Raw genomic sequence first — 16,001 nt, 5'->3', positions numbered from 1 at the left:
CCCTAGTACAGATCTGAAGAAGGGTTACTGGACTCGAAACATTAACTCTGTTTCTTCTCTATACAGACGCTGCCAGACCTGCTCAATTTCTCCAGTAATTTATGTTCTCGATACAGTACAGGATCCTGAGCTTACACACATAGCTCAAACAAAAAATGACATGATGATGAACCTTGATGAAATAGTGTGCCTCAACCAGAAAACTGTGTGCAAGCCCAGGTTTATACATTAGTGGGAGTGCAGACAGATTTACAAGAATGGTTCAAGAGACGAGGATTTCGGTTATGTAGGCAAGCTGAGGCTGTCTTCCACAAGGAAAAGTTTGAAATAGAGGTGTTCAAAAATGGTGGTATAGGCAGAGTAAATAGGGGAAAACTGTTCTCATTGACAGAATGGTCAACAACTGGGGTCACCAATTTAAAGGTGATTAACAGAAGTGCCAATGTCACGATAAGGAAAACCATTTCTTCATGCAGCAAGTAGTTACGATCCGGAATGCCCTGTCTGAGAGCGTGGTGGAGGCAGATTATATAGTGGATTTTAAAAGAAAAGTTTAAATATTTCAACAGAATGTGCAGGCTGCGTGTAAAGTCACAGGGGTAAGACTGGCTGCACAGCCACTGCATGGAGCTTGCAGAGATACAATGGACTGAATGACCTCATTCTGTGCTTTAACTATTCAATCATCCAGACTTGGAAAGTGGTGACACTGTCTTCAAAACTGCAGAATGTGTAACATCAGGGAGAGCTTGTTGAAATGTGAAGAAAACAATGGTTTCAGGAAACCAGGTTAGCATATTAGAACTACATTACCAGGGGATTTAAATGAAACAAATTGTAAGAGGGTATTCAACTAGTAATTTAATAATTAGACAATATAAAGGCAAAAAGTTTGAGGGGTGAGGTTCCTTTGGGGACTTGAGCAAAAAATGCAGAATGCTGTTTGAAGATAAAATGTCTACCAGAACCAAACATCTAATATGCAGAAACATTCTTTAAAAGAATAGATGTATCAATACAGTAGTACAAACACAGCTTCAGATACTGCATGCTGCACTGAGCTGGTGCTGGCTGAATAATCTCACCTCAGTCTCGACAACTCCATTCTTGTCTCTGTGCGGAGCTTCATAAGCTTCCATCTGCTGCCGAGAGACTTTGGCCAGTTTCTCAGCTAATTCTCTCCATCTCGGGGCCACTTCAACGGCAGTGGTGAGGAGGACAAAATCCTGGATGAGCCTGGCAACCAGACCCTGACAATCGAGTTTCAACAAGGCCTGAGAGGGGTGAGGGGGGGGCGACAAAGAGAGAAATATTCAGAAACTGAGAGATACAAACGTAGGGTGGTCAGGAAAAGACCAACAGATCCAATGAGCCCATCCCATGCTTGATACATGGAGCACCGTGACAGCTATATGAACCAGGGGTAGGTCATTCATACACTCAATCCGACTCCTCCATTCAATACGATTCTGATTGGTCCATATTCCAGCCTACTCAGAGAAGCTTTCATCCTCTTGTTGATCAAGAAACTATGTCTTCCTTAAAAATAATTAAGGCTCAGTGACCAAGTTTTTGGAAATCGCTTTCTCAAATATCTGGGAGAAAAGAATTATTTTCAACTCAGGTGAAACCCTATTCCTCCAAGAGTGATTTCCATTTTTAAATCCGCCTAGTTGAGGAAATGCCTTTTAAACATCCATCCTGTCAAGGATCCACAGAACTTACATGTTCCAATCAAGTGGCATCTCACAGCCTCCTAAACTCCAGCAGATACAAACCTATTCCATCTAACACCCCAGGTATTAATCTAGTTAGTAGACATTCTTAAACATTTCTTCCAGTCACCCTGTAGCTGTTTAGTCTTCAGGGAAAGGCAACAAAAAGAGTACAAAAATCCAGGATGAACAAAGGAATATCACTCTTGAAAATTCCCGAAACTAGTCTGGGAGGTCGCGTAGTCCAATTCTTAACTACAAAGTTACTAACCTGCTTTATCTCTGCCCCAGTCAGGAACTCCAGTTGCCTGCCAAAGGGTTATAGAGTCAGTGCCCAGCACACCAGCTAGTAACACATTCCAGACACACACAGACTGCTGTCTGGGAAACGAACTACCTAATAATTCAATCAATTCCTACTCTCTCACACACAGTCATCTCCTTTGATCATCCTCATCTTGGTGAGGCAGATTATCCAATCCTTCATTATTCCATTGACCTTGATCAGCTCAGTTTTAAGTCTTAGTTTCTCTGTAAATACAGCAAGAACCTTGAGGCCAAGTTGATCAAGTTCCTTAAGCAAGTGTTCATCGTTGTAATTCTCTACTGGCTCTTTACAAGGGCTATATGTCACCAACTTTGTGGGTCGGATCAAAACTGGGCCCTGTACCCAAGCTGCAGTTTGCTGTATAACCCACAGAATGCCAAAATGGTGCCCTTTGTCTTGTGCTCCAAGACCGTTTCCCTTTTAAACTTTCAGTAACATTCCCCACAAATAACATGGCATTCTGTGACCCAACTAATATGTGTGGCATTTAACTAAATCAATTACAATTTAACATTGTGGTGATACATGTACCAAACACAACTAAACCTCTTGGCAGTCGACTGCATACCTACAAACACTTCATCCTTACATGGATTTTGGCATCAAGTTGCTGGCTGCCTGAAGTCACAAACAACCTGTTAACAAACTGTACACATCACTGCCCCGGTCATTAAGTAAGACAATTGTAGGCTTCACACCAATCCCTGGGACGATCACCTCCATGATGATACTCATTCCCTTCTGCGCTGTGGGGCTGCAGCCAATACCCAGTCCAATGTTACAAATTGCAACTGATATCACAAGACTATAATGTAAAATCTACATCAAACATGAAAGTATTTATTGCTAATTTGTGTAAGGATAATACAAGGTACAGTTTTAACACTTTTGCTAAATCCTGCTGCTTTTAGAAACATCTCCCAAACTAGTTCTCTCAAGACACACCAGGTACAGCAGTACTTGCACCTAATGGCAGTGGAGGACCAATGGTAACAATAAGGTTCTAATACAAGGCATTCAATCAACTGAGCATGTACATAGTCTACTGTGGCTATCAATGCAACTGAATTAGAGAGATTGTACAGCGTTAGGATATACTGAAACATCTTCAATATCATAAAGTATATCTTTTGTAAAAGTCTGCTTTGCAGCTACCCAATAGCATTTGTAGAACTACTGGATCATGCAGCTCAAATGGAGGCAATTCAGTCCATCAATTCTATGACCATATCTAGTTAGTCCCACTCCCCAGCTTTCTCTGCATTTAGGATACCCAATGATATAATTGTGATATTCCTGCAGAAGTGGGACAGTACTGCAGGAGCCAAGAAATATGTTGGCAGATAAAAATTGAGTTTCATAGGTGTCTGACGTGGCTCAGTGGGAGCACTCCCAACTTGGCAGCTGGGGGCTGAAGGTTTAAGTCCCACAGTGTACAGTGTACACATAACCACATATTCATAGCTGGCTGCCAGAACAATACACCCCTTCAAACCGGAAGGGGTTCATCATTGAGAGGTCACAAGCCCTAAAGAACCGAATGGTCAATAATGAGGGGGAAATGGGCAGTACTAAGCTCAACATATATCTTCCTCTCTCCTGCCACTTCTACTCAGCTGTTTTAAAGCATATTCTTCATGGAAACTACCTCCAAATAGCAGGGGAAAGAGGAGATAGATCCTGTCTCACTCAGGGCTTGGAAAGGCTATTTCACTAGTTGTAACACAATTCCTTTCTGAAAGGTGTTGAACAGCCGTTGAGTGGCTCAGCAGTTTCTTGATTACAGGGCTCATTCAGTCTCCACAATTCAGCAACCTAGAGACTTGTCTGTAATTGTTTATCCTTTTAGCTATTGCAGTGGAAGCTGAGATGATGAATGATTTTAAAAGATTTTAAATTAGACAGGCGCTTGAAGGAAACACTTGCAGTGCTATGGGGAGAGCAGGGAACTCACAGGATGACATTACAGAGAAGCACATTGGAAGTGATGGGCTGAATAGCCACTGAAAGCGCTGCAATGACTGTATCATTGCTAATAGTGATGTTTACGTACCTGATTCGCTCCACTTTGTGGAGGGAGGGGGTGATGGCTGCGAGAACGGAGGACAGTTGTTAATACCATACAATATAGAACTAGCAAAAATGGGTTTAGGCAGCTCATGTTAGCGTAAGATCAACAATTGGCAAACTGGCTTAGAAAGGTGAGCCAACAACAAAACAAAACACTGTGAATGGAGATTACACTGAAAGAAAGCTGCAATGATGAATCCCCAGGGAAGACTGATATTAAAACGACGCAGCAATTCAATCAGAGTGGATAATACATCCATTCAGTTCACTGCACTGTGAAGGTAACAGTGCCTGTGCCCTTAGCTCTAAAACAGACAGGCCAGTTGTATCCTTCTCAATATCAACTTGCAGTTTTGTTTCATGGTGCCTGAGTCAGAACGGGATGTGGGTAGCAGAGAGAGACAATGAAGTGTCCTCCCCCTCACTTGCCAACCTAAAGTGAAGAAACACAACGGCAGAGACACGTGGAGACAGCTGGGATTCAGGAATGACGACAAGCACACAAGCAAACTAAAACAACTGCAGAACAAACAAAATAACTTATCCAAATAATAGTTTAAAATAAAAACAATGCAAAGTTGCTGCACTGGCTGCACTGTTCAGGACAGACATAATATTCTTTACATTTATGTAACATCTTATTGCACTGGTTACTGTAGGATTCTACAATGAGCCGCCTAATGCATTCTATACCAAAAATTAATATCACCATTTTCACCAGTTTTGTTTCTCACAGCAGCTGGGATGTCATGACCAGGGGAAGCAGAGATGTCCATCGCCAAAGTCGGTATAGCCAATGCAGAGTGAGGTACAGGGCAGCATGATGAGATGCAGGGCAGCTGTGGCACGGTGAGGTGTGGGTAAGCCATGGCATGGCTAGATGCCGGGCAGCTGGGATACAGCCAAGGTGGATGCCCTTTTCCTGGTTTTTGAGCTTACCAAGCAATGAAGCAACGCAGTTGTGTTAGATTTTCATACACTGAGAAATTCAAATCAAATGGTTGCACATGAATGAGAATTGCTTTGGTTTCAGCCCGACACGAGTCTTTGATCCAGGCTGTTACTCTTGTGTAGTATTGACGGAGAACGATGATGCACTATGAGAAGCACAAGCATTTGAAATGAGGCAACAATCCAGGGGCAGGATCATCTAATCAGTCATTCGGGGGTTATTAAAAGATCCAACGATTGTACAGACATCTTTTCTATAACACAGTTGTTGTGTTCTTGTGCAATTCTGCACTGTATAAAATGTGGGCAATAAATATAGCACTTAAAGTGTTGACAATGTAATCGCGTTATAGCCAACACACATTTTAATGCCACCACACCCATATATAGGTTCAGTGGTTAGCACTGCTGCCTCACAGCGCCAGGGACCCGAATTGATTCCTGCCTCGGGCGACTGTGTGTGTGGAGTTTGCACATTCTCCCCCCCCCATCTGCGTGGGTTTCCACCCACAATCCAAAGATGTGCAGGTTAGGTGGATTGGCCATGCTAAATTGTCCCATTGTGTTAGGTGCATTTGTCAAGGGTAAGTGTATGGTAGGGGAATGGGTCTGGGTGGGTTACTCTTTGGAGGGTTGGTGTGGACCTGCTGGGCCGAAGGGCCCGATTCCATACTGAAGGGAATCTAATCTAAACAGCGTCCCCTATTCGTCAATCACTTTATAGTGAATTAGTGTTGACAAAACGCACGTTATAGAGAAGAACCAGTAATTCAATGACCATTCCATAAGACATGACAATACTTCCCGATAGTGATCCTGATCAGGAGAAAGAGTTTGATTTAAAGCATACCCAAACAGATTGCTTTAAACTGATTTGTATGGATAAAACAGAAAGCAATTAAGGAGACCCTGAAAGGGGTGTGGCCATGTTTACACATTTAAGAGACTATTCAGGAGAATCAGTGCACCTGACACCATGCTATGAAATTCAAGTGGTTTCAATGACTCAGCATCATAGTGGAGGGATGCAGAACACATCGTGCGATATTAGTGAATAAACAAAGGTCTGTTTCCATGAAGAAATCAGATTTCTAACCTATGGCTCAGCAAGCATCAGCCACATCATGGTGAGCTATTTGCACCACTTCAGTATTGAGCTTCTAATAGTTAAGTAGCATCAATGGCATACACAAACTTTCAACAAAATTAAAGCCCACCAGCATTGCCTGAACATCAGTGCCACTCCACTACAATCCATGCTGAAACCGTTTTTCAACTAATTTCATTGCTCCACCCATTAAGGTGAAGGAATGAATACTTATTTTCCCATGGCCTGCAATATATTGCAATGGGTGGCCTGGAAATGGCAATACTTCCTCAACATTGTTATAGAAAATGGGAATATATACACTTCGAAGAAAAAGGGACATGTACACAATTATCTGCAGCAATTCCAAACCTTGCAATCCTACTGTATTGTCATGATGAATGTTACTTGATGAGTAAAGCCCCCCGGTGAGTTCTGCTTGAATGACATAATGAATTAAGTTGCACAATTTCGGGCTTGGACCATGGTTTCATCGCGATTATAAGAAATGATTTATTTCGAAATCATGACTTGGTGCTTGGTAACATTTCCCTACATAGTCTTCCACTCAGACATGTTCACAGAAAGTGCACAATCAATACAGTCAACGTATACTCAATGAGGATAGGTTACATTATTTTTCAAAAGATTCAGCACTGAAGAACGTGCACCACCCCCATGCCAATTTTGACATTTAATGACTGACATTTAAAATAATCTAAGGCATTCCAACATTTTACAGACAAGTAAGAGGAAAACTGCAGGCTTCAGTTAGTGCCCCGCCAACATTCCTCTGTAATATGCATCAACTACACCCCCTCTCCCTGACGTGCAAAACAGCAACGTGCTTTCTTCAGTTTGAAAATGCAATTAATTATGACAAGCACATCCTGCTTGGATCAAAGCCAATAATTCCTTGAAAACAGTTCATTTCCTTTGTCGTCATTTCTGCTGTTGACAAAGACGAGAGAGAGAGAAAGAGTTCTGAGTGTTGCTTCTCATAGATCTTGTCACCTTTAGAGGCTGGCATTTGGGGAGCCTGAGCTAAATCCATGGACAAGAGAGAAAGCTGGAGGATCAGATTTGTAAATGCACTGCAACAGTTCAACCAGTTAAAAGAAGCAAATTAGATCTGGCACCATGAGTGTGTTAAACTGACATGACGTTTTGAAACATTACTGAGCCTTCGATCGAAGAAAGACACATTTCCACTGCACTTTTCATAACCTCAGGATATCTTAAAATCCTTTACAATGAATAAAGTACATTCGTAATATAGTCACTGTTGTGTTGTTGAGATGTAGCAGGCAACATATGTGCAGCAAACTCTCTTAAACAGCTCAAATAACTGAATAACTTGCTCAATGCTCTTTCAGGGACATTGTAGGAGCATCTCACACCCCCAGCACTTCAAGTATGCTACCTTTTACATTTACCTAAGTGTCTCATACAAAAGATGACACCTTTGACAGTGCAGTGTTCCCTCAGTATTGCACACAAATGCTAAACCAGAATGGAGCTTTAGTCGGTGCTATTCTTGCTCAAGATGGGAGTCAAGGCTGGCAATTATACAGATACCAATAACATCGGCTTGTTTTCAACAGAGTTGTTCAGCACGTCTGACTCCAATGTTTCTATAGACAAGTCCTCGCTTTCCAATTGTTATTTGCAATCATGCTGAAGTAGCAGGCTAAATGAAGAACAATGCAACTTTTATTATTGTAATGTGTACATTGGAAATGCAGAGAAAATAACTACACTCTCTACATTCCTGACTCATACACAAATTATACCTTAAGTTTAGAGATTTCCAAACTTCCTAGTTTAAGAAACGTGATTAATGGAAACAAGAACCAATAGATAAATTCATTGGATTCAAAAGCGAGAAGAGCTCTCCTCAGTATTTTTTTCTATAATATACATCAAGAAGAACCTTTTCTGAAGAACTTGCATCCTAGAAAAAATACTTATACTAAGATAGCCACCACATCAAGCTCTGGATGTATGTGTAGCATATAGCAAGGTGACAACTGATGAACGAAGAAACTTACACATAATTACGTGCAGTTTCTGTCCATTGAATTGAAGATCGAAATTCACTTCCAATGAGCCACAGCTCCCTTCCTTCCCCTTCAGAAATTGATCTCCAGCTACTCACCCACCCCAGGATGGATGGAAACGGAGCTGTGAAGTAGCAGCTCCAGTATCTCTGAAGGCCTGATAGAACTGCAAGTGAAAACCTGCAAGGATAAGGAGATCATAGTCCAAGATTCATAACGTCCAATCCGTTGTGAGATGAGCTTCCATTTCATATACCTGGCCCCAGTCTTGGATATCTTTTTCAGGTGAAAAAGATAAGGCATCCAAAGCTAACAAAAATGAATCTATGAAGAAACAGAGGCAATCATTATTGAGGTAGGAGACACAAAGGAACAATAGGTATTGGTGTCAACTGGTGAGATGTGACCAATGGTAGCCCCCAGAGACTTGCACTGAGCCTCAGCTTTTCACCATATTTAGAAATGCCTTGTATGAAAGAATAGAGAGTGATGACTTCAGATTTACTGACATCAGCAAGATGGGTGACAAACAAGTATTTTAGCTGACAGCAAAAATTTGCAAAAGTGACACTGATAAATTAAGCAAACAGGCAACATTGGTACTACTGGGTTCAATGTGATCAAGTGTGAGACCATTCGTCTTGGAGTCAAGAAAGAAAGAAAGGCAACAGTATTTTCTAAATGCAGAGAAGCTATGATCAGTGAATGTACAGAGAGACTTAGGAGTCTGTAGACAGATGTCACTGACAACTATTGGATGTGTTAAAAAAAACTAATCCATAAAAATAATTCAAGAGGATTGGATTAAATTATAGCTGCACAGAGTTCTAGTTACTTCCCATTTCTAAGCAACTCTGGAACGGCAGATTTGCTTTGGAGGGGACGGAGCACAAATTCACCAGAATGATACCTGGGCTAACTAAAAGGACAGGTTAGATCATAGGATTAGATCACAGAATCCCTGCAGTGGGGAAACAGGCACTTCGGCCCAGCAAATCCACACCGACCCTCTGAAGAGTACCCCACCCAAACCCAGTCCCCCAATGAACGGGTGTATTTGGGAGCAAGGTTTTTGTGAAGAGCCTTATATTTGGGAGCCTTATATTTCCTTGTGTATAGATGGTTAAGAGTTGATTTAATTGAAGATACTTTTGATGATTAAAGGCCAAGAGGTAGCAAGCAAGAAACTAGTTCCTTTCATGTTAAGAATACAAAACCAAGTTAATACAAGGATAAAACAACTGGACTTGAGAATAAAGTTCAGGGTCAACGTTAGGATGCACTTCTTCACACGAAGGCAGTGGAAACCTAAACTCCCTCTGCTTAAAAAACAATCTTTTGGAGGCTGGAAATCAAATGAACATTTTAAAACTGAGATTGAAATGTGTGTACTAGGCAAGGATGATAAGGCTAAGGAGCTGAAAATGCGTTGCTGGTTAAAGCGCAGCAGGTCAGGCAGCATCCAAGGAACAGGAAATTCGACGTTTCGGGCATAAGCCCTTCATCAGGAAAGGCTAAGGCTAAGGAACCAACTGCGCAAATGGAGGTAAGATGTGGATCGACCATGAGCAGATTGAATATTAGAACATACTTGTGGGTCGGAAAGGCCTTGTCTTATTTTACACTTATGTATTAACAGCCCAATATATGACTATTAGCCAGAGATGGAGAACTGGATGTGATCTATCCCAGGTTGCTGAGAGAGGCGAGAGAGGAAATATCTGGGGCCCTGACTGCTATTTTTGTAGCATCCTTAAACACAGATGAGGTGCAGGAGGACTGGAGGGTTGCTCATGTTGTCCCCCTGTACAAGGGTAGTAGGGATATTCCAGGTAACTACAGAGCAGTGAGCCTGTGTGAGTGGTGGGAAAGTTGCTGGGGAAGGTATTGAGGAATAAAACTTATTTATATTTGGAAACGAATGGGCTTATCAGTGATAGGCAACATGGTTTTGTGCCGGGGCGATCGTGCCTTACCAATTTAATAGAGTTCTTTGAGGAAGTGACCAAGTTGCTAAATAAAGGAAAGGGTGTAGATATCATATGCATGGACTTTAGTGAGGCGTATGATAAGGTTCCTCATGGTAAACTAATGAAGAAAGTGAAGATATATGGTGTGCAGAGTGTTCTAGCTAGGTGGATAAAGAACTGGTTGAGCAACAGAAGACAGAGTAGTAGTTGAAGGGAGTTTCTCGAAACGGAGAAAGGTGACCAGTGGTGTTCCACAGTGATCAGTAGTGGGGCCACTGTTATTTGCGATATACATAAACGATCTGAAAGAGGGCATTGTTGGTCTGATCAGTAAGTTTGCAGATGACACGAAGTTTGGTGGAGTAGCAGAAAGAATAGGGGACTATCAAAGAATACAGAAGAATATAGATAAACTGGAGAGTTGGGTGGAGAAGTGGCCGATGGATTTCAATCTAAGCAAATATGAGGTGATGCATTTTGGGAAGTATATTTCTAAAGCAAACTATACTGTAAACGAAAGAGCCTTGGGAAAAGTTGATGAGCAGAGAGATCTAGGAGTTCAGGTCCATGAACCCGAAGGTGGCTGCACAGGTGGATAGAGTGGTCAAGGCGGCATATGGTATGCTTGCCTTCATTGGATGAGGTATTGAGTATAAGAGCCTGCTGGTCATGTTAAAATTGTACAAGACTTTGGTTCAGCTGCATTTAGAATACTAAGTACAGCTCTGGTCACCAAGTTACCAAAAGGATGTGGATGCTTTGGAGAGGGTGCAGCGAAGGTTTATGAGGATGTTCCCTGGGATGGAAGGTGCTATCTGTGAAGAGAGGTTGAGTAGGTGAGGATTGCTTTCATTACAAAAAAAGAAGATTGAAGCGGGACCTGATTGAGGTCTACAAAATCATGAAGGGTATAGACAGGGTGGATAGAGATAAGGTCTTTCCCAGGGTGAGGGTTTCAATAACAAGAGGTCACGTGTTCAAGGTGAGAGGTGAAATAGTTAAGGGGGATACACATGGAAAGTACTTTACATAGAGGGTGGTAAGTGCCTGCAACGTGTTGCCAGCAGAGGTGGTAGAGGCAGGCACTGTAAATTCACTTAAGGTGCATCTGGACAGATGCATGAGTAGATGGGGAGCAGGGGGATGCAGATGCTTAGGAATAGGGCGATAGGTTTACACAGTGGATTTGTACTGGCTCAGGCTTGGAGGGCCAAAGGGCCTGGTCCTGGGCGGTAAATTTTCTTTGTTCTTTTCTTTATCCTGGCAAAGTGCAGCTATCATGACTACTGTATCTAGCACATTCTGTGTACAGTAGTTACATAATACCAGCACAGCTATAATGATCCTTCCAAAAGGTAGTCAAAGAGTCTCAGATTAAACGGGACAGACCCATGATCCATCAAGTAGACTTATGATTGATCAGATATACTTCAAAAATTGAATATCTGTTTAATAACAGTTTCAGAAAGGTGGTCAGAATAGACTGCATACAAAATAAAAACGCTCCTTTTCGCTGTATTAATTAAACTTTCCTGTTTTTAGATGCTTGTGACTCCACTGTGTATTGCCACAACTGGTAATTTAGAGTGTTTTGTGAGTGACACTGCCTCAGCAATTGAGAAATTTACATCATAGTAGATGTGAACAGATCACTGCATCTTTTAATTGTACATGAATAACAAGTCTGGGGGATACAGAATTGCTTTCTTATGCAATGAGGAATTAGAATTTGGAACATTGTGAGAGTAACCTTCAAAAGGGAATGAAGAGAAGCAAGTCGCTTCCAATCTGGGTTACTGATGTCCTTTTGGGCAGAAGCTCTGCTGTCTTTGCCTGGTCTGGTCTACATGGAACTCCAGATACACAGCAATGTGGTTGAGTCTTAACTGTCCTCTGAAATGACTTAGCAAGACACTCAGTTCAAAGGCATTTAGGGATGGACACTAAATGCTGGCCTTTAGATTAGATTAGATTACTTACAGTGTGGAAACAGGCCCTTCAGCGCAACAAGTCCACACCAACCCGCCGAAACGCAACCCACCCATACCCCTACATTTACCGCTTTGCCTAACACTACAGGCAATTTAGCATGGCCAATTCACCTGACCTGCACATCTTTGGACTGTGGGAGGAAACCGGAGCACCCGGAGGAAACCCACGCAGACACGGGGAGAACGTGCAAACTCCACACAGTCAGTCGCCTGAGTCGGGAATTGAACCCGGGTCTCTGGCGCTGTGAGGCAGCAGTGCTAACCACTGTGCCACCATGACGCCCACTAATGAAGGCCTTGTGAATGATGCCTTAGCATTGAATGATGCCTGAATCTCTAAGAGAAACAGCCCAGAAGTTCTGGTTAGAGGAACAGTAAATGCAGAGGCATGTCTCAGTGAAGCACTCTGGAAGAGAAACTAATACCAGACAGAATGATGGAGAAAAAGTGCAGAAGGGGTTGTCCCCCAAAAGACCAGGATGTGCAGGTGCCAATGTTGGACAGGAGTGGACAATATTGGAAATCACACCACACCAGGTTTTGTCCAACAGGTTTATTTGGAAGTACAAGCTTTTGGAGCGCTGTTCCTTCGACTAGCTACCTGAAGGAGGAGTAGTGCTCGGAAAGCTTGTACCTCCAAATAAACCTGTTGGACTAAACCTGGTGTGGTGTGATTTTTAAACCTTGTCCTTGGAAAGGGATAGTGGAAAATCAACAATGCAAAAACCATCCCTGATATGAATCCACCTGAAACTGGCCAAAAATTATTTTAGACAGGTTGAACCCTTGCTTCTCTGCCACGATACATGGCTCCAAACAGAAGCATTGAAGCAGAAACAACATCAAAATGTATGAGACGTTAACCTACACTGTCCACATGGAGACGAGGTGCCAACAAGCAGCAGTTGGGCCACAAACATGAGACACTGTTGCAATGTCAATGCTATATTATTTGCTATTTTGTGTAGCATCCAGCTATTCACTTTCAAAATTTCTCTGTTACTCAAGTGTAACTCAACCCTCTTGTCTTTTACATTGTTCATGGGACGACAGTATCACTCGATAGATCCAATGCTAAGAGCATTTGAAAAGTTGGTGGTGAGTTGCCTTCTCTGATTGCAGTAGTCCATGTACTGTACTGTAGGTGCATGCTCAATTCTGTTGGGGACGGAGACCTAGGCTGTGAACAAACATGGATCAGTGAAGAAACAGTGAAATATTTCTACATCAGGATAGATGCTGGGAACTTGCAGGCAGTAATGCTCATGCATCTGCTATCTTTGTCCTTCCAGATGGCAAAGGTTGTGGGTTTGGAAGGTGTCGAAGGAGACTTGGTGAGTTGTTACAGTCGGGAACAAACTATCTTGACTTATCAATTGTTTTCATCCCGAGTATTGCTTTGCTGATCTAGCAATATAATTGCTCACTCTGATATTTCCCATTTCAAATCCACCAACTGGTTAGCATATGGTAGCCACATTACAGGAATAATTCTTCAGCCTAATTCTCAGAGGTGATCCATGCACTGTTCTAATTCAGTTCAAGAACAAACCAGATGGGACCCATCTCACAAGGGGAAGGATTTTTACACCACAGCATGCACAGAACCCAAAAGATCAAATAAATGACTAATCGACATATGCATTCAACAGAACAACAGAGCATAAGGATATGGTAGAACTTCAAAAGGATGTGGGCAGAGTGGCAGAATGCAATGACCAGTGACAAGAGTAAATTTAATGTGAAGTCAGTCATTTTAGTAGGAAGAATGTATAGAGACAATGCAAAATAAAGGTACAATTCTTAAGGTAATGCAAAAGGGAAGGGACCTACTTGTAAATGTGCACAATCACTGAAAGTGTACTTAATAAAGTGTACTTTATCAATAGAGGCATCCCTAGCTTTATTAACAGGACTTGGAGCACAAAAGCAACACAGTTTTACAGAAAATGTGCAGAAGTATTTCAGCTTCAACTGGGATGACGGGGTTCATCTCTGACTGTTACTGTTCAGAAAGGACATGATGTTCTTAAAGAGGATGGAGAAAAGATTTTGAGAATAGTTTCTAAAAAAGAATTTTAGATATGTATTTAGATTAAGAGGGTTGGGACTGTTCTCTTCAGAGAAGAAAGGTTTGGGGGAGATTTGATAGAGGCATTCAAAATCATGAGGTATCTGGGCAGAACAGTCAGGAAGGATTGAGAAGCAGACGGCACAGATTTGAGGTAATTGACAAAGCAGCAATGGTGACAGGAGGGAAATTATTTTCACACAGTGAGTGACCAGAGCCTGGCATGCACTTCTGAGAAAGGGGGGTTGGAGGCAGGCTCAATCAAGGCATTCAAGAAATATTTTCTGAAAAGGAAACAATTCCAGGGTTAATGGAGAAAAAATGGGAGAATGGCATTGGGTGATTTGTTCCTGCAAAGGAATAATAACGCAATGTCACTGACACGATGGGTTTCTGTGTGCCTCAGCCATCCCATGACTTCATATTTCCACTGGTGTTCACACTGACAGCGTGCAATGAGGAAAGTAAGAACAAAGTAGATCATCACATCCTTTATGGATCATGTTCAATGTAGTCACCACTCCTTTGGGATAAGTCTCATGGCGGTTCACAACAGAGGTCTAGGTTCTTCATTTGTAGCTACTCACCAACATGGAGCCAAAGTAAGAATCTTGCATCTACAGCAAACAGCTATTGCTCAATGTGGAAGTCTCCACTGTGATGCTCTCTGCCAACTGACTTCTGAACAAAACCACAAATTATTTCACTGGCCCTCTTCTCCGCTCTCCTCCTCCCAACACACACACACACACACACACACACACCCCCTCCCATCCTGACAAACCCCTGGAAGAAAACACAAGCAGAAAATTACATATTCCACTTCCTGAGATGAGGACAGCCCAGTCAGTCAGCCTGTATTTCTGACCTTCCTGGAAATAGTTTCCTCTAAAAGAATTCACACAGGGGTAGTAGACACTCCCAGTAAGTACTGTTCAAAGCCCAGAGATCGAGATCACACAAAACATATAGCGAAAGTTCCTCACAAGGCTACACGAATTCTGTCAGGATCCTCAAGGTCAGATTTAAGATGCTTCCTAATGCAACAGCCCCACTGAACACAGATGTTCTGGGCCTCTGTTGCCATGGTTAGGCTCCAATTTATGAATCCACAGTTAATTCACCAGATTTTCAACAACTCTCCTTTAGTCATGTCTGACAGAATGAAAAAGAGAACAAATAACAAATTCCCCTTCTTCTTTGGCTGGAGTCTTTTTAAAACGATCAGCGTGGAGAGATTTCACATGCAGGGTTATAGTACATGGCAGCAACAGATTGCTCGAATAAGAAAAGACAGCCTATCTCCCAATCTTGTATTCGTCACAAATATAAAGTTCATTTCAGATTCGAGTGCTGGGGATATTTAAAAGGAAAACGGAGAGAGAATCTGTCACAACCTGCAAGAATAGGCGGCATGGTGGCACAGTGGTTAGCACTGCTGCCTCACAACGCCAGAGACTCGGGTTCAATTCTTGCCTCAGGCGACTGACTGTGTGGAGTTTGCACATTCTCCCCGTGTCTGCGTGGGTTTCCTTCGACTGCTCCGGTTTCCTCCCATAGTCCAAAGATGTGCAGGTTAGGTGAATTGGCCATGCTAAATTGCCCGTAGTGTTAAGTGCAGGGGTAAATGTAGGGGAACAGGTCTGGGTGAGTGAGCTTCAGCGGGTCGGTGTGGACTTGTTGGGCCGAAGGGCCTGTTTCCACACTAAGTAATCTAATCTAATCTAATATACTGCGGCTCTCACCATTTTAGATTAG

At 42.4% G+C, this 16,001-nt stretch overlaps 1 protein-coding gene across 1 annotated transcript in view; it reads right to left on the bottom strand.

Annotated features, from left to right (window-relative positions):
- The window catches only part of LOC132817217 (SH3 domain-binding protein 4-like), a 59,643-nt gene that overhangs the window by 10,151 nt on the left and 33,491 nt on the right, over positions 1–16,001 (bottom strand). The window contains exon 4 of the mRNA XM_060827513.1: positions 1,086–1,274. Coding sequence (XP_060683496.1) covers positions 1,086–1,274 — 189 coding nt within the window. The remainder of the gene's footprint in view (positions 1–1,085; positions 1,275–16,001) is intronic.

Source organism: Hemiscyllium ocellatum, chromosome 7, assembly GCF_020745735.1.
Source record: "Hemiscyllium ocellatum isolate sHemOce1 chromosome 7, sHemOce1.pat.X.cur, whole genome shotgun sequence".
NCBI classification, from domain to species: domain Eukaryota; kingdom Metazoa; phylum Chordata; class Chondrichthyes; order Orectolobiformes; family Hemiscylliidae; genus Hemiscyllium; species Hemiscyllium ocellatum.
This window is presented reverse-complemented; position numbering and strand designations above follow the sequence as displayed.